This window comes from Mesoplodon mirus (genome assembly GCF_964341445.2).
Source record: "Mesoplodon mirus genome assembly, chromosome: 5".
Taxonomy (NCBI): domain Eukaryota; kingdom Metazoa; phylum Chordata; class Mammalia; order Artiodactyla; family Ziphiidae; genus Mesoplodon; species Mesoplodon mirus.
The window spans coordinates 57,939,086-57,961,960 of NC_138980.1; the positions used below are offsets into that span (position 1 = coordinate 57,939,086).

The 22,875-nt window shown below is 45.4% G+C and overlaps 1 protein-coding gene across 2 annotated transcripts in view; it reads left to right on the forward strand.

Moving 5' to 3' along the window:
• Positions 1 to 22,875, forward strand: part of PDE6A (phosphodiesterase 6A) — a gene marked incomplete at its 3' end in the record, with an annotated part of 67,016 nt that overhangs the window by 44,048 nt on the left and 93 nt on the right. For both annotated transcript variants that reach the window (XM_082622541.1, XM_082622542.1), the window contains 9 exons: positions 838 to 945; positions 2,932 to 3,041; positions 4,592 to 4,679; positions 4,864 to 4,964; positions 5,478 to 5,585; positions 19,462 to 19,525; positions 19,810 to 19,884; positions 20,531 to 20,614; positions 22,337 to 22,484. In XM_082622541.1, the coding sequence (XP_082478667.1) occupies positions 838 to 945; positions 2,932 to 3,041; positions 4,592 to 4,679; positions 4,864 to 4,964; positions 5,478 to 5,585; positions 19,462 to 19,525; positions 19,810 to 19,884; positions 20,531 to 20,614; positions 22,337 to 22,484 (886 nt within the window). The remainder of the gene's footprint in view (positions 1 to 837; positions 946 to 2,931; positions 3,042 to 4,591; positions 4,680 to 4,863; positions 4,965 to 5,477; positions 5,586 to 19,461; positions 19,526 to 19,809; positions 19,885 to 20,530; positions 20,615 to 22,336; positions 22,485 to 22,875) is intronic.

Here is a 22,875-nt window from a genome sequence, read left to right on the forward strand (position 1 = left end):
GCTTGCCTTAAAAAAAAAAAATCTGTAAACTGCCTTAAAAAGAGTGTACCCTCAGCTTTTAGGATTTAAAGCATTAGTCACATCGCACAGATGCGTCATTTATCAGAAAAGAGACACATGGTTCCTCTGAACTGTGGTGTTTCTCAAGGTGGGTATTGAGGCATTGAGTTCTGAAGACTATGGATAAATGGGATGCCAAAAACGGTCCTACAGTCAAACAGAGTGGGAAAAGTGGGTTAAATCCATTTAAACAGGACATTTTCCCCTGCAGGATTCCTTAGGTGTGCTGTGCATCTAGGGGGACGGGGATGGATCAAAAGGTGGAGGTGGGGGGTATATCGCGTGCAGAATTTCCCAGACTTCTCTGATTAAAGCAGCGGTTCTAAATGTGTTGCCCCAAAGCACATCAGCATCACCTGAAAACGGATCAACACGGGCGCATGGGCGCGCGCGCCCCACCATCCCACCCACCCCCCGCCACACACACACACACTCCTAGCTGTAAGGAATCAGAAACTGTTTTCACAAGGCCTCCCCACAGCCCGGAGCGATTCAGACGTGCACTCAAGTCTGAGAACCAGTGATTTAAAGACCCCTTTGATTTTTCTCCAGTAGAGTTCCTTTAAGCTCCTCCCAGGGCCTTGTTTCATAACCACGTCCATTGTCATAGTACCTAGCAGTCTGCAAAGTGCTCTCACAGCCTATTGCATCTATTGCTAGTTCCCACACGTGGTCGAGGGTGGGGGCTGGAGCATCTGGGGTCCAGCAGGCAGCATCCCCCCCGCCACCCAGACTTGGCGCAATGCTGCTCCCTCACTGATGTGCATGTGTTCGCAGGCCCTGGTGCGGTTCATATATTCCCTGAGTAAGGGCTACCGCAGGATCACCTACCACAACTGGCGGCACGGCTTCAACGTGGGGCAGACCATGTTCTCCTTGCTGGTGGTACGGCGGTGGCGGCATCTGGGCAGCGTGGTGGGTGGGATCGCGGGTGGCTGCGAGCTCCCGCCACACTGGGACGACCTCGTGCAGCTCCCCTAGCAGCAGCGGCATCATTCTTCTACTTACTGTTTTTTTAAAAAAAATGCGAAAAGAGTACATGCTTAGCATAAATGAATTCCAAGAAGTATATAAAATAAAAAGTAAAAGAAAGCTACATTCTTCTCCCACCCCCAAGCCAGTATTTGGAGAAAACCATGACACAACTCCTTCAAGATTTTCTTCTAAGAAGCATTGAGACATATTTGTTCACACACACATACACAAAGTTTATTTTGTTCATAACCAATTAAATATTATTATTCTGTAACATGCTTTTTTCATTTGAAAATATATAAATATATTGATCACATTCTTTAAATATATTTTTATTGTGGTAAAATATACATAACCTAAAATTTACCATTTTAACCATTTTTAGGTGCACAATTCAGTGGCATTAAGTATGTTCACAATATTGTGCAACCATCACCACTCTCCATCTCTCGAAATTTCCCAACTTCCCAAATAGACACCCTGTCCCCATTAAACAATATATTTTTTAATTAATTTATTTTATTTTTGGGTCTTCATTGCTGTGCACAGGCTTTCTCTAGTTGCAGCGAGCAGGGGCTACTCTTTGTTGCGGTGGCTTCTCTTGTTGTGGAGCACAGGCTCTAGGCACTCAGGCTTCAGTAGTTGTGGCTCGTGGGCTCAGTAGTTGTGGCGCACGGGCTTAGTTGCTCCGCGGCATGTGGGATCTTCCCGGACCAGGGCTCGAACCCATGTCCCCTGTATTGGCAGGCGGATTCTTAACCACTGCGCCACCAGGGAAGCCCTAAACAACAGTATTAATTCAGCTCCCCATTTCCCCTGTCCCCAGCCCCTGGCAACCACCATTCTACTTTTTCAGTCTCTACGAATTTGATTATAGGTATCTCACGTAAGTAGAATCCTACAGTATTTGTCCTTTTGTGTCTGACTTATTCCACTGAATGTTTTTAAGGCTTATCCATGATCTAATTTTATGGCTTCAGAGTACTCTGCATTGTTTAAGTAGACCATAATTTCTTTACCCAGCTCCCCTATTGTTGGACATGGGGGTTGTTTTCGATCTTTCACTGTTACACTCAGTGCTACTGTGTCCGTGGATGGACATACCTATGTGTATGTGTCAGTCTTCTTGTCTCAGAGGGTTTGCAGTTTCTATATTTCATTTAAAAGTGTTTTCCCATCCAGGTTATGACACACATCTCTGCCCTTGCCCAGCCTCCTCATCCTCATTCCTTTCCCTTGTGGCCGGAATGGTCAGGGCAGAGTAAGCTCTAGGGCCAGGAGGAAGGAATTTTGGCTAGGCTGTCATTGAGGGTGAAAAACACACCCCTTAGACTTGATTTATTTCTTAGAGTCACAGAGTTAGCATCACCTTCCCAGGGCTCTTTCCACCCTTGACTCCAACACCCTGCACAAACAAGGAGTTAAGTACTTGCAAGATGCTCAGGGAAAAATTCTTCTGGGCTGTGCTTGAATCGGTAGACCAGGTTTGGAAGGTTCGCTTTACCAGTCTGGTCATGTTCAAAAACACTCTAAATCCTAAAACTCGAGGGCTGTCAGTTTCTCAACAATCATCCAGTCTGACGCCCTCCACCTTGAGTGTGCACAATGAGATACTGAGGCCCAGAGGGAGATGCAACCAGCGAAGGTCACTCAGGAGTAAGGTGACGCACCAGCCCCATTTACCTGGGACTGTCCCAGTTCTAGCACAGAAAGTCCCACATCCCAGAAAACCCCTGAGTCCCGGCAAACATCTGGTCACCCTGTGGCGCCAGGGGTCGAGCCAAGATCGGACCTATGTTTCCAAGCTCCAGGCCCTCCCCCTCACACCTGAGCTCTCAGCCCTGCTTCTGACCCCCACAAGAAAGGAGTGAGTGCTATCTCTGACTGCTCTTCCAGACTGGAAAGCTGAAGCAATACTTCACAGACCTGGAGGCCCTGGCCATGGTCACCGCCGCCTTCTGCCATGACATTGACCACAGAGGCACCAACAATCTCTACCAAATGAAGTGAGTCAGTGCTTACTGGCCCTCCTCTCTACCTCCTGCCTCCAGGATTGATTACCTAGATCTGAATGGGTCTCAGATAGACTCGCTTGCCAAGGAGAAGTCCGCAGTCCACAGCTTCCCACTTCCTCCTGCCCTTTGGATCTGGGTAAACTCCTGTGATAGACAGAATAATGACCCTCCCAATGCCTGGAGCCTGGGAATATGTTGCCTTACATTAAAAAAAAAAAAACACTTCATGCATGTGACTAAGTTAAGGATGTTGAAATATAGGGATTATCTTGGGTTATCCCAAGTGGGCCCCACATAGTCAGAAGGGTCCTTATAAGAGGGAGGTGGTGGGGATGTCAGAGAGGACAGAAGATGCTACACTGTTGGCTTGGAAGATGGAGGATGGGCCACAAGCCAAGGAATGTAGGGGGCCTCTAGAAGCTAGAAAAGGCAAGGAAACAGATTTTCCACTACAGCCTCCAGAAGGGAAGCAGCTCTGCAGACCCATTTTAGACTTTGAACTCCAGAGCTGTAAGATAATAAAATTTTATTGTTTTAAGCCATTCAGTTTGTGGTAATGTGTCAGAGCAACAACAGGAAACTAATATATTAAACTTCTTCACTCTTCTCCTTCCCTTCCTACCTGTTGAATTAATTCAAGCCAAGATGTTAGCAAAAGAACGGTTCATTTATTCACCTTGGGTTTACAATGCTCCTAACACCATTGTGGTAGGCCCTAGGCTAGGTAAAGGAGGTACCAGGGTGAGCAAACCAGACACAGTCCCTGTCCTCACAGAGCTTATATTCTAGATAGTCTCTGAAGCAGAGTCCTTGAACCATGTTCTGGGGGACCCTCATGACCACCTTGTGGGCTGGGCAGAGCAGGGACGAGTGTGATACCCATATTATAAATGAGGAAACTGAGGCTCTTCCCAGGGCCCACAGCCTGTAAGTCATTAACAAGTCCTAGAACATGCTTCTCTGAGTCTTCTCAGTTCTTGCCTGCTGCTCCAAGGTTAGAGATTGCGTTTACATTTTACCTCGTGGGAAGCTAAGTACTGATCTCAGTGCTTGGCGCATAAAAAGGGCTCAACAAATATTTATTGAATAAAGACATGAATAAATATATTGCTTGTGGGAATTCAGTGGCTTCTCCTAAGGATCAGGTATGGAGGATCTGGGGCTTTGTGATGTTCAAAGTACGGCCCAGTGCCAATGTCCATGGATTGGCACTGGGCCAATAAGTTTCTAAAATTGCATGTGGCACTGTGTTTGTGTCTTTTTCTGGGGATAAGGGTCCACACTTCTAGGGAGTGCACGACCTCAAAGAGGCCCAGAGTCAAATGTGGAGAAAACTAAAGCCTGAGGGTCAGGACACCCTATATCTAGTCCTATTTCCCACTGTCCTACTGTGTGGCAAATTCCTTCTTATTCCTGAACTTCAACCTCTCTGCCTGCAGAATTAGGAGGTGACAGGAATGGATGATGTTTTTAGCCTTCACCTCAGCCATTTCATACTGATCCTCACTCTCTCTGTGTCTCTCTCCTTCTCTCCCATTCAGATCCCAGAACCCACTGGCCAAGCTCCATGGGTCCTCCATCCTGGAAAGACACCATTTGGAGTTTGGCAAAACATTGCTGAGAGATGAGGTAGGATGAGGGCCCTCAGCACTGGCTTTGGGGCCTGAGAAGGAGCCCCCATCTCACAAGAAGCCTGAGTGTGGCCAGGCATTGGCCTGGGCTGCCTCTCCCATCACCTGGGACGGCCATCAGTAGTTGAGCAACTTTACTGCCAGCATCACTTCTTATATCTCTCCTATGGTTTTCTCTTTAGAGCTTGAATATCTTTCAAAACCTCAATCGCAGGCAGCATGAGCATGCAATCCACATGATGGACATCGCGATCATTGCTACAGACCTCGCCTTGTATTTCAAGTTGGTGTTTCTTCTTCATTTTAAGAATAACAATGATTAGGGAATTCCCTGGCAATCCAGTTGTTAAGACTGCCATGGGCCCGGGTTCCATCCCTGGTCGGGGAACTAAGATCCCGCAAGCCACCCAGCGTGGCCAAAAAAAAAGAATAGCAATGATTATAATGATAATGAACGCCACAGTTCTAATTGATTTAGTATATGCTCTGCGCCAGGCACCATACTTTTGCTATGGACACATCGACTCTCACTACAGCTCTATGAGTTAGATATTTTTACCCCCATTGTACAGATGGGGAAACTGAGATCTAGGGGAAGATTAGCTAAGATCAGATAACAAATCCATGGTAGAGTCTGAGTTAGAACTTAGGTCTTCACTCCCAGGCGTTGGTTCTTTTCACCTTTTTTTAAATTACGTTGTTTTAATTAGCCTCTGTCTGAAACAGCCAACATTAGAAGGCCAGGGGTTGCCTTATTCTAAGATGTGCTCCTTTAACAAACTGGTGTGTTTTGTAGGAAGAGGACAATGTTCCAAAAGATCGTGGATCAGTCTAAGACATATGAGACTCAACATGAGTGGACGCAGTACATGATGCTGGATCAGACACGGAAGGAAATCGTTATGTGAGTTGAGACAGGGCTCAAACCCTGATCCCCTTAAGCCCGGGGTCATAAGGAAAAATTCTGCACTGGCAGGCCTTGCTGCCTTCAAGAGAGCCCTGGGACACTTTCCATTATGGAGGCCTCTGACATATGAAGCAAAGAAGTTATGCCAAAACAGCACTGCAGAAATTATATGTTTAATCTTTACTCTAACACAAAAATACAAGACAGTATACTATCGTTTTACTTCTTAGTATACAAAAAGTACACTATTTGAAGTATTTCTATCCTAAAATGCAGAATTTTTGTGGTAAAGTGATGTAACTTTAAAGTTTTTGATAAAACATAGAGCATTATACCAATTATGGTTTGAGTGATAGCTAAATGTCACTCAAAATCTGTAGGCTTAATTTCTTTAGTGTTCTTTTATACATGGCAATGGCCTGCAAAACAGCTGTGCAATTCACAAATTAGTTCCATGATTTGTGTAATATTTAGCGCTTTGCTGGCAGAGGTCTGGTAATGGGATGCAACTTTAAGTTTTCTGGTGAATGTCTTCTTTTAGTTTCTCTCAGTGTGCTTCCATGAGTCACTTCAATTGATGATGGGGTGAGAAGTGTAAATCTGAGGCTTTTTTTTGAACATGTGGCCCAAGCCAAGGGGTCCCTGGCTCCCCTGTGACAGGTCCTGGGTGTTGATGTCAAAGGAAACAAGTCCTGACCCAGTACCCAAAGAGGTGTTGTTAGTTTATCCCCAGATGCTTCTGTGGAGATGAGGTTTAATTAAGTCACAAATGTTAACAAGTCCCTGCAACAGAGAAGGGACAGCTGCTGGGACAGGCTCAGGGAAGACTAGGCAAGTGGCCAGTCTTTCCCTCAGCTTTGAAGTTGTCCAAGCAGGCCTCCCCAAAGGTCCTCCTATACTGGGGAGCAGGGTGACCTGCACCACTGAACAAGGAGGCACACACTGGCTACAGCTGCTCCCGGGCAGACCAGGAGCTGCCCTGCGGGACATTTCAAAATGGTGCTGCAGAAGAACTGAATGACTAGAAAGAACACCAAGTTCTTGGACAGGGGGTCTTATTATTAGAAAAGCTGTCTATTCTCCCTATTTAGTTATTCATTTAAAGTGATTCCAAGGAAAATATCGATTTTATTTTGGGAAGAATTAGGAAGCCAATTCCAAAATCCTTATGAGAAGTAAGTATGCAAAAAGAGCCAGAAAATTCTGAAAGAGAAAGGAAATAATAGGGACCAGCAGAACTGAAGGCAGTTCCATCCTAGGCATGAGAAGGACAGGTCAATGAACAGACTCAAAAGACAATGCCTATGCTAAAAGTGGATTTTCTGCCAGTGGAGAACGGGATAATTTCATAAATGGTGTTGGGACAATGAGGTGGTCTGATTGTTGTTTTTTCCAAGACCAGCAAGCAATTCTCCAGTTCTCAGTGAGCACTGACTGGTTGTCCTACAAATTTCACTCAATTCTCACACTATCAACCCAGAGATAGTGTCAGACCCCACTTACTAAGGGCTCAGCCCCACAAGACTGGCTTCCTTTCAGACACCAATGGCAAGTTCATGTTGCCTGTGCTTCTGATTGACTAGCTATAAATTGGATGTTCCCATGACCACCTCCTTGGGTTCGATTAATTTGTTAGAGTGGGTCACAGAACTCAGAGAAATGTTTACTTACATTACCAGTTTATTATAAAGGTTATTATAAAGAATACAGAAGAACAGCCAAACAGGTACATAGGGTAAGGCCAGAAGGGTCCTGAATGCAGGGGCTTCCATCCCCATGGAACTGGGGTGTATTCACCAACCCTGAAGCTTATTAAATCTCATAGTTCAAGAGTTTTTATAAAACCTAATCTGCAGCTCCTCCCAACCCTTTCCAAGAGGCCAGCAGGTGGGGGTGAAAGTTCCATCCCTCTATTCACTTAGTCTTTCTGGTGACCAGCCCTACCTGAACCCACCTAGGGACCCTACCCTAAGTCGCCCTATATCACCTTATTAGCATAAATCCAAAGGGGGCTTCTTGGGAAGGATAAGACACTCCTATCACTCAGGAAATTTCAAGAGTTTTAGGAGCTCTGTGTGCGGAACCAGGGACAAAAACCAAATATATTTCATATTCTACCACAGAGGTAAATCCCTATTTCACTCCTATAGCAAATAAATTCCAGATGAATCAAGGATTTTAAAATAATGAGAAAACAAACTAAAAATATGGAGAGAGGAAAAAAGCACGGGAGAATTAAAAAGAGTAAGTTTTTCTAAGTGTGACATAAAATTCAAGACATGAATAGATCGATAAATTTGACTACATAAAAATTAGAGATTTCTGCGCAACACACAAAAGAACACATAGCTAAAGTCAGAATGCAAATGATACACTGGGGGAAAATATGTGCAACGCTTCTGACAGAAAAAGAGCTAATTTCCTTAGTAGTGTTAATACAATTCAAGAAAAAGCCTAATCCCACAGAAAAAAGAGCAAATGGCATGAATAGATATCCAGAAAAGGAATTACAGTGGGACGTAAACATATGAATAGATGATGACCTTACCCATAGTGAGAGAAATGCAAAATAAAAGTACCTCGAGATATAATTGTTCATCCCTCTTACTGGCAAAGATTAAATGTTTGCTAACACATGGTGTTGGGCAGTGAGGGGCAACAGGCAATCCTATTCACTGTGGTGGGAATGTAAATAGGTGCAGTTTTTATTGTTTTTTTTTGTGTGTGTGTGTGTGTTGTGTGTGTGTGTGTGTGTTTTAAAGTTTGCTTATCTTTGATCTTAGTTCCCCGACCAGGGATTGAACCCAGGCCATGGCAATGAGAGCGCTGAGTACTAACCACTGGACCACCAGGGAACTCCCCAGTAGGGACAGTTTTACGGAGGGCAATGCCTATCAAAATTGTAACCGGCCATACTCTTTGACCCAGCCATCCCACGTCTAGGATTTACCCTCCAGATTTTCTCCCACATGCGCTTCAAGGAGTATGCACAAAGTTATTCATTGCAGCATTATTCGTAATCACAAAAAATATTGAAAAAACCTTAAATAACCATCATGGGGCACTAGGTTAAATACATTATGGTATTTTCACACAACGCAATGTCATGCAGACTTTACAAAAAAAATGATATTAAGGGTTTCAAAAAATTTTGAAAAGCCAGAGGCAGGACTTCTTCAATCATTGTAAAACCAAAGTAGTCTTAAGCGGAAGTCTTCACTGAGCACACATACCCCTCCCAAAGCCTTCCAAGACAATTATAGGCTTGGATGGCCCCAAGGGAATCAGTGTTCTCTCTCTTCACATTATCTTCTGGAGAAAGCACAGTAGGTGAGGCATGGTCAGTTCCTCACTCTTCTCCCATGTTACAAAATAAAGGCAAACTCAACCTTTTTGAAGTCTATGGTGCAAAGACCTCTGGGGCATCATACAGAGGGACAATAAATACTGGTGTCCTCAAAGTTTCTTTTAATCGTGGCATTATAAACCCAAGGGAGGGCTTCTGATAGATAAATTTGGAAGAATTTAAAGAATGGAATGACATTGCAACAAAAATTCCATTCCCAGGGTTTCTAATTATTGCATCTAATCAGTCTTGCAATAAGAAGTATTCATTCATTAACTGATTTTTTTTCTTTTTGGCCGCACCACGCGACTTGCGGGATCTTATCCCCAACTGGGGATTGAACCCGTGCCCTCAGCAGTGAAAGCACAGAGTCCTAACCACTGAACCGCCAGGGAATTCCCAATTTGTTAACTGATTTTAAAAAGATAGTCCCATCCTATCTCATCAATAGATGAATTTCCAAAAATATTTGAGTGTTTAGTAATTTATAAAAATAGGTAATATATTTTATTGTATTGGTTAAGCGTGTAATAATAACTCAATCCAAAATAAAAGTTTTCAACACTTGGAGACCTATGGTCAAAGACAGCATTGTTTAGTTTTATAATTTCAACAAATGGACATATTTGGTTGCAAATAAGTATGAAAGGGTAATCAATACATTTCATATATATATATATATTTTTAATTTTTTGCCTTATAACAAATTTAATCAGTTATACATATACATATGTTTCCATATCCCCTCCCTTTTGCGTCTCCCTCCCACCCTCCCTATCCCACCCCTCCAGGCGGTCACAAAGCACCGAGCTGATCTCCCTGTGCTATGCGGCTGCTTCCCACTAGCTATCTACCTTACGTTTGGTAGTGTATCATATATATATTTTTTTGAATGTCTGTGATATGTGTACAGTTATACACATATATACATACACACACACAAAAAAACATTAGGATAAAAATCTGTGGGGGAAGTCAACTGGAAATACAAGTTTATGAAGTAAAGGAAGAATGCAAAATTCCAGACTTTTTTTTTAAATTGAAGTATAGTTGATGTACAATATTAATATGTTAAAGGTGTACAATATGGTGGTTCACAATTTTTAAAGGTTATACTCCATTTATAGTTATTATAAAATATTGGCTATACTCCCTGTATTGTACAATATATCCTGTAGCTTATTTTTTACATAGTAGTTTGTACCTTTAATTCCCTACCTTTATATTGCCTCTCCCCACTTCCCTCTCCCTACTGGTAACCACTATATCTCCAGCTTGTTCTTCATATCTGTGAGTCTGCTTCTTTTTTTATCACATTCACTAGTTTGTTGTTTTTTTTAGATTCCACATTTAAGTGACATCATACAATATTTGCCTTTCTCTGACTGATTTCACTTAGCATAATACTGTCCAAGTCCATCTATGTTGCTGCACATGGCAAAATTTCTTCATTTTATGGCTGAGTAATATTCCCTTGTATATACATACCACATCTTCTTTATCCATTCATCTGTCGACAGACACTTAGGTTGCTTCAATACCTTGGCAATTGTAAATAATGCTGCTATGAACATTGGGGTGCATGTATCTTTTCGAATTAGTGTTTTTGTTTTTTTTTAATATATACCCAGGAGTGGAATTGCTGGGTCATAAGGTAGTTCTATTTTTAGTTTTTTGAGAAACATTCATACTGTTTTCCACAGTGGCTGCACCAATTTACATTCCCAGCAACAGTGTACGAGAGTTCCCTTTTCTCCACACCCTCACCAACGTTTATTATTTGTGTTTTGTTTTGTTTTGTTTTGTTATGATAGCCATTCTGACAGGTGTGAGGTGATATCTCATTGTGCTTTGACTTGCAGTTCCCTGATTATTAGCGATGTTGAGCATCTTTCCATGTGCCTATTGGCCATCTGCATTTCCTTCTTGGAAAAATGTCTATTCAGTTCTTCTGCCCATTTTTTAATCAGGATATTTTGTTTTGTTTTGTTTAGGTTGCTTATTTTTTTGATGTTGAATTGTATGAGTTATTTTACATTTTTGGATATTAACCCCTTATTGGTCATATCAGTTGTAAATACTTTCTCCCATTCTATAGGTTGTCTTTTTGGTTTGTCAACGGTTTCCTTTGCTGTGAAAAAGCTTTTAAGTTTAATTAGGTCTCATTTGTTTATTTATATATTTTTAATATATATATTATTTATTTTATTTATTTATTTTTGGCTGCATTGCGTCTTCGCTGCTGTGCACGGGCCACTCCTCACCACGATGCCTGGGCCTCTCACTGTGGTGGCCTCTCCCGTTGCGGAGCATGGGCTCCAGAGCGCAGGCTCAGTAGCTGTGGCACATGGGCTCAGCAACTGTGGTTCATGGGCTCCAGAGCGCACGCTCAGCAGCTGTGGCGCTCAGGCCCAGCTGCTGCTGGCATGTGGGATCCTCCTGGACCAGGGCTCAAACCCATGTCCCCCGAATTGGCAGGTGGATTCCCAACCACTGCGCCACAAGGGAAGCCCCATTTGTTTATTTTTTGCTTTTATTTCCTTTGCTTTAGAAGACCAATCCAAATATATACATATATTGCTACAATTTATGTCAGAGTGTTCTGCTTATACTTTCCTCTAGGAGTTTTATGGTTTCTGATCCTATATTTCAGTCTTTAAAATTCCAGACTCTTAAAGAAAAGCTTGTCTCTTTGTTTTTAAATGGGTGACGTGCTGATGGTTGATATAAAAATGCTATGCTATTTAGATTCCTTTATACTTAAAGAATGATGTAATCATTTTAATAGCAAGATGTCAACTTAAAAATGTACAAGAAGGTAAACATTTTTCAGAATTCTTCAGCTAGGCACTCAGTGAAAAATGTTGAAGATCTATAAAGCAGGTTTCTCAATCTTAACACTATTGACATTTGCGGACAACAACTCTTTGTTATAGGGGCTATTCTGTGCCTTTTAAGATTTCACTTACTAGATGAAATCCCTGGTTTCTGTTCACTAGAAGCCAGTAGCAGCCCCTGGTTTCTGCTCAGTAGAAGCCAGTAGCAGCCCCTGGTTTCTGCTCACTAGATGCCAGTAGCAGCCCCTCCTCCCCAGTTGTGATGAGCAAAAATATCTCCAGACATTGCCAAATACCCCCAGGGGCAAAAACTGCACCTGGTTGAAAACCACTGCTGTAAAGCAGTCTTGGAGTTGGTCCATCGATTAGGAGATTAGACACATAATTAGAGCTGCTTCATACCTGGGTACATTGTACCTGTTACCCACTTGTGGCTTCGGCACCATAGAGTCTGGGTTCAAGTCTCAGCTTTCTCACTTTTTGTTGTTTGACCTTGAGTAGTTTACTTCACCTCTCTGTGCCTCAGTTTTCTCATCTGCTGAAAGAGGGTACTGGTAGTACCTACCTTATGGATTATCACAGGGGCTGAGCTGAGACACGTGGAATGCTGTGCAGCGTTGCTCACAGGGGGTACGGTGTTAGGCTCTTCCTGTGGTATAAAGAGATATACGTATTTGGTCTTTATCCCCATTTCCCAACACAGAGCTCTAAAACCCTTGACAGCAGTAAGAGTCATAGGCTTGGCAGGAGTGTCTCTTGTTCTAATGAAGCAGCTCTTGGTGGGACCCCAGAGGGCTTCATGGTAGGGGCTGATCACCAGAAAGATAAAGCCTTCATTAGAAGCTTGGAACTCTCAGCCCCAGCCCAACCTCTGGGGAGGGGAAAGGACTGGAGACTAAATTAGTTACCAACGGCCAGTGATTTAATAAATCATGCTTATGTGGTAAAAGTGCCATTAAAAACCTCTAAACAACAGAGTTCTTAGAGCTACCAGGTCAGTGAACACATCTACGTGCTGGGAGGGTGACATGTCTGAAAAGGGCATGGAAGCTCTTGTAGGCACCCCCGACCCCATACCTTCTCCTGTGCATCTCTTCCACTTGGCTATTCCTGAGTTATATCCTGTATAATAAGAGTTTTCCGAAGTTTTATGAGCTGTCCTAGCAAATTTTTGAATCTGGGGGCTGTGGGAACCCCCTGACTCTGCAGTCAAGTCAGAAGTGTGGGTAACCTGGGAACCTGATACTTGCAGCTGACTTCTGAGGCAAGGGTAGCTTTGTGGGACTAAGTCCTCAAACCTAGTGTCAGAAGTGTCTGATGCTAGTGTCAGAAGTGAATTGTATTGGGACTTCCCTGGTGGTCCAGTGGCTAAGACTCCATGCTCCCAATGCATGAGTTTGATCCCTGGTCAGAGAACTAGATCCCACATGCCGCAACTAAGAGTTCACATGCCGCAGCTAAAAGATCCCACATGCTGCAACTAAGACCCAGAGCAGCCAAATAAATAAATTAAAAAAAAAAAAAGAAGTGAATTGTATTGAATTGAATTGAATCAAATCAGAGGACACCTAGTTGGTGACAGAACTGGTTGTTGTGAGGAAAAAACCCAACACCCCCCTCCTGTGCTCTGATTATCTTGGAGTACTCACCTCAACCCTTGAGGCATCTTAAGCCGATTGACTTTTGTGAGTCTCCTGCATTGCTATCTCTTGCTATCTCTTGGGTCACCCCACTTTAGTGTGTTTACTGTAGGACCAAGATGTTACAGTACCTCCACAATCGGGGTGTGACTTTCACTCGTCATTAAACCCTTTACGTCTCCACCTAATTGCAGGTCTCACACTGGATAGTCTGACCAAACCATGCACTGGAAGGTTTCTGTGCATGGATTAGAGGTCCTCTAGTGGTAGAATGTGAGGCCTGACACCTGCCACGAGCTCAGATGGCGATTACAATTTGAAATGGTTGGGAAAAAAAAAAAATCAAAAGAATAATATTTCCTAACAAATAAAAATGATAAGAAGTCAAATTTCAGTACCCATAAATAAAATGGTATCCTTGTATGGAGGGCCACACTATGACTTTTGTGGGTCATAGGCACCTTTGCCTTCATGGCTTCTTCCTCCATTTAAATAAGTAAATAAAAATCATATTTTATGACTGTGTTGGTATAAAGACAAATATAATCCAGGCTGAAGTCATTCATTATTCATAAATTTACTATATTCTTTTTTTAAAAGAAATTAAGACTTAAATATTTTCATGGGCCCCTAAAAGTATCCTGAACCCTAGGCACTGCCTGAGAGATAAGTGACCCTGTCTTTTTTTTTTTTTACTGAGCAGCCCGTCCTCCCCTCCCCCATCCATCCTTCCATCCATTCATCGATCTAGTAATGAACATTAAGAATTTAGAAACAGTTGCTTGCCCTCTGAGGTGGCCCACACTCTGTCTGTGGACTGTTTCTCCCAGGGCCACTCTCACCTTTTGAGATGGACCGCATTCCATCTATGGAATGTGTACCTCTCTAAATAAATCCACTTCTTATCTATCACTTTGTTTCCCACTGAATTCTTTCTGCCAGGAGACATAAAGAACCTGAGCTTCAGCAAGTCCTGACACCAGGAACTAAGGCTCCCACCCAGGCGAAGGATGGAATGAGGATGTGGACCCTCCTGACTTCAACTAAAGCTTGGTCTCTGTCTACCTTCGCCCCGATTCTATGCTGAATTCTCCTCTGCTTAAGCCTTCTCATGTACCCTTAGTTTACGCATGCACCTTTAGTTTCAAACTTCCCCAATTTTGCAGTTGGGGGAGACACTACTTTGGGAAAAGATCCCTGGTGTTCTCCTTACTTGCTGCAAGTCATAAATCCTTCCTTCTCCCCCACATCCCCCCTCCAAAAAAAGAATTTAGAAACATTGTTTGGGCTTGAATCCAAAAGGCAACCACTGTGCTAAATACATACTTCTAATATACATCCGCAAGTAATGAAATAGTGGCCAAGATTCTCAAAATCCTAAATCACTCTCCTCAAGCAGCTGTAGTCAAGCAGCAATTAAGGGCCACTTTAAACCCAATGAGCTCATCACGGCTCCAACCTCAGCTGCTATCTGACATTAGGCACTTACTGTGTTCAAGAGAGTGGAGCTTTGGGAAGGGTTGGACGGAAAGTATAAAAACCACGAAGACACGGAAAACACTGCAAACCAAAACTCATAAATCCCCAACAATGTGGGGCTAATGGATTAAGAATTGTTTCAGTGGTAAACGCCTCCAGGGTGGCACTCCTGAATCCTCAATCCTCAGAATCTATCTGGGGCCTGGCATGCAGTAAGCACTCAGCAAAGTGTGCTTGGTGAGTTCACAACCTCCAGCCCCTCTCAAACCCTGGGCCACGCAGCTCAGGCCTCACCGGTCACCTACCCAGTCACCTTTCCGGTGACTGGATGCCAGGCACCAACTGACCTTGTCTTGACTTATCTATGGCTGTTTTCACATCTCGATGATGAAACTGAGTAGTATTGAGCCTACATGCTCTGTAAAACCTAAACTATTTACTATCTGGCCCTTTACAGAAAAAGTTTGCCAGCTCCTGCTTTAGTGTTTTACAAATGAAAAGAGTGAGGCCCAGAGAGACAAAGTGACTTACCTAGTGTCACACAGGCATTCCTGGAACATCAAGGACTGGAATCCAAGTCAACCCGCCCCTCTCCCGGACACCCACCGATTTCTCAGCCTCCCTTCAAACTTTCCCCGCAGGCTACAGCCTCCAGGCCAGGTGTAATTCCAAGAAGAATCTGAATGCCTCTCAAGGGCGGCTGGGATGCTTTCAGGGGTCAGCCAAGGGTCAGGGAGAAGCGCCACTGAGCATCCCAGCTGAGCAGAAGTAACATTTGCTTTGGGCCAGGTGAGCAGGAGCCCATCCTGGTGATTGTGATGAAGGTGATAACGATGAAGATGAGGACCAGGGGGCACTTATAAAATCGTCTTATGTGATGGTCACAGTAACCCCTAGGACAGACAAATTGCATTGAACCCTGTGAAGTTGCTGACTTACGACAGTTTTTGACCCACAAAATCAGAATTTCATATGATCCAACCTAATATGCTTATCTCATTTCACCAAAGAACAGAGAAAGACTCAAAGACATTGTCACTTGCTCTAGATATGGCAAGTAAGGACAAGAGTGAGAATCGAACTGCTCTAATTCCAAAGCCTTGTACAGAGTTTTATACTGTTCTCCCATTCAACTCCACCCCTCCTCTCCTCTCGATGACTCTCACCTACCTTGGGGATAAGGTTCAAATTTCTCAGCAAGTCTTCATGACTTACCCTTGCTCTCTTCTGCATAATAACCCTGTTGTCCTTTACTCTCTTTCATCCTAAAATCTTCCTCTTCCTCGCTTTGCACGTCTAATCTATCCCCAAACGCTGTTGAGTTTACTTTTTTTTTTCTTCTTTGTCTTTTTTTGCAGTACTTGGGCCTCTCGCTGTTGTGGCCTCTCCCGTTGTGGAGCACAGGCTCCGGACGCGCAGGCCCAGCGGCCATGGCTCACGGGCCCAGCCACTGCGGCACGTGGGATCTTCCCGGACTGGGGCACGAACCCATGTCCCCTGCATCGGCAGGCGGACTCTCAACCACTGCGCCACCAGGGAAGCCCGAGTTTACTTCTTAAATGCCTTGTCTATCTGGACACTTCCTTTTATTGCCACGTACATATCTTGTCTGGATCCTGAAATGGCTTCCAAACTGGGCTCCCGGCTGGCATTCCTTCTATGTTCCTTAAGTGACTATGAGCTCCCTGCAGTCCCCTCTGGATCCCTAATGTGTAGCATAGCATCTTGGCCTCGGAACACCTAAGGCAGTGGTGCTGAAGTGAATGTAATGCCTTGTCTTTAGGGCACGAGGCTTTGGATTGGCTTTTCTGGTGTCCAGGTGTGTCCTCCATGCCCCCTTCCCCACCACATCCCAGGAACGTACCAAATCTCTATCTCTAAAACACTTAGTTGTTTCCCTAATTGCTGGGAGTGATTTTCACATGATTTCTCCAGCCAAGGGAAGTAAACCTCCAATGCTCTCCTGAAGCCACACCTGTGGGCTTAAAATGTAGACACTGACGGGTAGCAGGGAACCAGTGACTCCTGGATTCACAGCCAAACATTCATTTGCTTAATGTGTTTGATGGTAAACATAGCGTCTACAACACAACATGAAGCATCAGGCATGTGTTCCTAAGTTATTACAAAGTATAAAGGTGTTTCTAAGAGATGTATGCATTCCTGAAAACTTACTTAAAGATTTCTATGAGTTTTTGAGGGTTTACTTAATCAAAGATAGTTAAGGGCTTCCCTGGTGGCGCAGTGGTTGGGAGTCCGCCTGCCGATGCAGGGTACATGGGTTCATGCCCCGGTCCGGGAAGATCCCACACGCCGCGGAGCGGCTGGGCCCGTGAGCCATGGCCGCTGAGCCTGCGCGTCCGGAGCCTGTGCTCCGCAACGGGAGAGGCCACAACAGTGAGAGGCCCGCGTACCGCAAAAAAAAAAAAAAAAAGATAGTTAAACCTGTTAATATTTCATAACTCCTCAGGCCGTCCAGACCAGCTTATGTAACCTATGCCAGATACAGCTGGTAAATTGTAAAATCATCCAAGCCACTAGTTAGGTTCAGAGCCCCAACCTTCTCCAACTATTCCCTCCCCAGCCCATGCCCATCATCTCACCAAGTCGGGTTGACTCTACCACGTGAGGTTGACCCCATGCTCTTCCAGCCCGCGAGTATTGCTGCAGGTCAGGTCCTCCTGCCATCCTGCCCACATTGCTGCAGCGTCTTCCTTCCTTCCTTCCTTCTTCCCTCCCTCTCCTGTCTGCTCCATCCTACAGGTGCTTCCAAGCAGCTCTGATGAGGTCATGACCCGGCCCTCAACCTTCAAAAGCTCTTTCTGCTTATTGGATACACCTACACTCCCCAGCATGTAATTAAGGCCCATAGTACATGGCCCGGCATTCCCATCCCAGATGCTCATGCCACTACACCCCGACTCTGAAACACATTCTCAAATTCCTCCCTCTTTCTCCAATTCTTTTCCCATGTCCCCTCCCTTCTGTCTTATATTATACCTACCTATGTAATAATACCTGTCTTACCTTCCTATTATTGTGAAACTCCTTTAAGAATTTATCTTTTAGAGACTTCCCTGGTGGCGCAATGGTTGGGAGTCCGCCTGCCAATGCAGGGGACATAGGTTCGAGCCCTGGTCCGGGAAGATCCCACATGCCATGGAGCAACTAAGCCCGTGTGCCACAAATACTGAGCCTGTGCTCTAGAGCCCACGAGCCACAACTACTGAGGCCATGTGCCATAACTACTGAAGCCCGTGTGCCTAGAGCCTGTGCTCTGAAACAAGTGAAGCGACCGCAATGAGAAGCCCATGCACTGCGACGGAGAGTAGCCCCTGCTCACCGCAACTAGAGAAAGCCCGCGCACAGCAACAAAGACCCAACACAGCCATCAGTAAATAAATAAATAATAAAATAAATTTATTTTTAAAAAAAGAACCCACCTGCCAATGCAGGGGACACAGTTTCGAGCCCTGGTCTGGGAAGATCCCACAGGCCACGGAGCGACTAAGCCTGTGTGCCCCAACTACTGAACCTGTGCTCTAGAGCCCACAAACCACAACTACCGAGCCTGCGTGCCACAACTACTGAAGACTGTGTGCCTAGAGCCCATGATCTGCAACAAGAGAAGCCACCGCAATGAGAAGCCCGCACACCACAACAAAGAGTAGCTCCCACTCGCCACAACCAGAGAAAGCCTGCACGCAGCAACGAAGACCCAATGCAGCCAAAAAAAAAAAGAAATCCAAATCAAAATATTAAAAAAAAAAAGTGCTTACCTTTTAACCCTTTCTTTCTTTCCTCAATCCCTTCCTCTACTTCTTAACGTAAGGCTTCCTCACAATGACCAGGGTCGCCCTTCTCCCTGCATCATGCATTACTCAATGGGGCAAAAAGCGGTTCTTGGGAGAGGAGCAAAAAACCTTAGATATTACAATGGTCTGTGGCCCTCCAAACAGATATACAGTATGTCTGTGTTATTAAAATTTCATGGTACAACGATTATAGGAAAAATGTCTAATAAAAAATCTCTTTGACAGTGGAGCAGGGAGGATGATGAGAAAAAGGTTGAGAAACATTGTTCTATATTAGACAGGAGAGAAGGAACTCCAAGGATGTGATGAGATTTAAATGAAACTGATGTCTATAAAATGCCTAGAACAGTGTGTGGCACATAATAGAAACCCAATATATGTTCCTGATCATCGCCAGTGTTTATTGTGCACATACTATATCCAGGCACCATACTAAGATTTTTCACACATTATCTCATTTAATCTTGCACCCACTCCATGAGGGAAGTACCAATATTATTACAGATGGGAAACTGAGGCATAGAGAAGTTGGTTTAATTGCTCAATGTCAAACCCCTGGTAACTGACAGAGGCAGGATTTAAACCTCTATTTGATTTCAAAGCCTGACCTTCAGATGCAATGGGGAAGTGACCCCTCTTCTTACCATGGGATGAGGTCACCTACTAGTAGGGGCAGAGAAAGGAGAGATAGATGGAATTACCCAGATATACAGCCATGACTGGTTCCCGACTGATGGAGGGTGTGCTTGTGTGCAGGGCCATGATGATGACCGCCTGTGATCTCTCAGCCATCACCAAGCCTTGGGAGGTGCAGAGCAAGGTATGCGCTCCTCCTGACCCGAGAGAAGAGCATCCCAGTACTGGGGACAGCAGCTAATGTGGCTTGGATTCTCCAGCTCCTGAGGCAGCCCACCTTTGCTCCATCCTCCTCTGCCAAGACATGGCAATCACCTGAGGACCCCTCCCATGATGACATAAAGTGGGGTGGCAGGGCAGGAGTGGGGTTTATGTCTTTGCTGAGCTGGAAACCCACGTGGGACGGGAGCATGGGTAGGAGGATTGGGGCTGGGGCTTGACTCCATGACGGGTGTCTGCCTGTTGCAGGTGGCTCTACTGGTTGCTGCCGAATTCTGGGAGCAAGGTGACCTGGAGCGCACGGTGCTGCAACAGAATCCCATTGTGAGTAGAGAAGGGACTTCAGCCTGATACTGGGCATGTGATCTCATCCTGGTGGAGAGCAGTGACCTTGCCATGATGGAGAGATGTGCCTCCTCACCCTAGACACGGGGATGTGTGACCTTACCACAGAGATGACCTTTCCTTAATGCAGTGGTTCTCAAAGAATGGTCCCTGGAGACCACCATCAACCTCGTTACTTGGGAACATATTACAGATGCAAATCCACAGACCCACCCTGGACCTACCTGAACAGAAACTCTGGGGGTGGGCCAGCAATGTGCTCTCTCCTAAAGTTTGAGGACCCTGCTTTAAGCTGTGTGTCCTTAGCACACTCAGCTAAGTAGTGATTGACAAGTGAACACCAAAACTTAGATTTCCCTTTCAGTTCTGACAGTCTAGGAGTCCACCTCCCCTGGCTCTGTTCTAACAGCACAGACCATGCAAGGGGATGACCTGGTCAAGCTGAGAACCTATGGACATTGAAAATAAACTTGGCTGAAACTGTCAGCGGGTTTCCCACCAGACACAGGGAGACCAGTTAGAGGGTTTTTGTTTTGCAAGAATCTTTCATTGGTAGGGTGGGTCCCCTTGCTGCATCAGGCCAGGAGGAGCCCAGTGCAGTTAACTCTTTCTCCCCCGCTGACAGCCCATGATGGACAGAAACAAGGCGGACGAACTCCCCAAGCTTCAGGTCGGCTTCATTGACTTCGTTTGCACCTTTGTCTACAAGGTAAGTCCTTTGCTTTCAAAGGCCCAACAAGATGTCTTTGATGAGCCTGGGATTCCCAAAGGACATCAGGAATTAAAAAACCCTGGCAAGTGACGAGTGATACTTTACAAAGCACTTCTCACCTCCAATGGCATTTGGTCCTCAGGACAGCCCCATAGGAGCCTGTGTGACTGCATACCCAGGCCAGAGCCCGGAGCTTCGTATATCCTAGTTGCTCAATAAATAGTTGCGGGACAAATGACACATCGTGTTTTCAGGCAGAGAAATGGGGAGCATAGCAGATACATGCCTTCCTAACTTCCCCAGCTTGTGGGAATATGACAGGTCACAGTTACTCAATTGTCAAAAGATAATCTAGAACTTCGTAGTCTCTCTCTTGAGAAACCCACCATGCCCCAATCCATGTTATCTGTGCCACCCCCCTCTCATTTGTTATTTTTATTTTGGCCATGTTACATGAGGAGACAGAGGTCAGAGAGGAGAAATCACAGGGCCAGGTCACTGGAGTCAGCTACACACAGCATCAGAGCCGGGATGCCTGACCCCTAGTCTAGGGCTCTTTCTGCTGCATAAGCTGCAGCCCTTCTGCTCCCAGAGGGCGCACAAGTGCATCTCTGATATAACGCAGACTACCTGGGGTCCTCTGAGCAACAGGGCAGCATAGCTGACACTCTTCATGATCATCAGTAATATATAAAACAACAAAGACTGGGCTAAGTGCTTTACGTGCATTATCACAGCAACCCTCTGAGGTACTGTCCTGATTTCATGGTGTCCTGCCCAAGGTCACACAGCTGGTGGCAGAATCTAGATCTGAACCCAGGCAGCTTTGAGCACAGCTGGCTCTGGCTGAACTCCACAGTAGACCCTGGATTTGCCATTCTTACCTTGTGCAAATCTCCACCAATCTGCATCTCCATTTCTTCACCTAAAAATCTAGGAGTAACGAGTCTCATTTTCCCACCTCGCAGGAGTTTCTGAGGATCAAAGGAGATAAAGCACTTCATAAACTGTCATGTGCTGTGCTCAAAGGCATTACTTTTATTCTTAGAGCTAAGAGACCTTAAGAATCCTCTTCCTATCCCGATTTCACTCGGCAAATATTGACTGTCTTTGTGCCCCAGACCCTGTACTAGGCCAAGGCCACCCCCAATGAATGAGCAGAGATATCCCTGCCCTCTCCAGCTCACAGCTCCGGGGGCAGACTGGCAAAGGGAGTCATTACAGTGAAGTGAGATGTAGGAAGAGAAGGTTTGGGGAGCTGCTAATAGAGGATCTGACTTACCTTGGGGATCAGAAGAGGCTTCCCTGAGGAAGTGATGTCTAAGTGCAGGCCTCAAGGGAAAAGAAGGGCTAAGTTAGAGTGTTCCAGCAAAGGGAAGAGCAGGCATGAAGCCCACAGAAACTGACAGATTTGCAATGTCCGGAGGCTTCAAGTTGGTGACAGGGAAGAGCGCTGGGTCTGGAGAGCTTGAAAGCCTTGTGAAGCAGCTTGCGCTCCATCCTGAAAACCAGGGGGTGCCACAGGAGGGTTTCAAGCGGGAGAGGCATGGGACCTTGTGGCCAGAAGCCCTGCAGTGTCGTCACACACACCGCTGGGGACGGAAGCTGCAACGCGCCCGGGCAGCTCATTCCAGTGCAGACACGACCCACTGTTCTTCACATGGAACCCGGACCCCAGGGCTCGACTCCTGCGCCAGAGGCTCTGTCTCTCTCTTCCAGGAATTCTCCCGGTTCCACGAGGAGATCACTCCCATGCTGGATGGGATCACCAACAACCGCAAGGAGTGGAAAGTGCTCGCTGACGAGTATGAAGCCAAGATGAAGATGCAGGAGGAGGAGAAGCAGAAAGGGCAGGCAGCCAACCAAGGTTTGTGGAAGGGGGAGGACGGAGAGCCCCTACCGCACACACACCGAGCTCTCACGGCGTGCCTGGTGGGGCTGCAAAGGCTCACACACGTGGACCTGTTCGGGCCTCCCCACGACCTAGCTGTCCCCATTCTACGTATGAGAGCACTGAGGCCCGCAGAGGTGAAGTGTCATGGCCAAGTCACACTGTGAGCAGTAGCAAAGCCTGGTTGCCAAGACTGAGGCTCCCAGCAAGGATTCCCTGACTGCCCTCAACCAGTGTAGGACAGATTCCAATAATTAAGTGGTAGACATAGGGCCCCTGAAAGCCCTTGAGTTTGCAACTCTTGGTCCAAACCAGGTCAAAGGGAAAGCCGGCTGCAGCCTCCTCTCATCTGGTGTGTTCTCTTTCT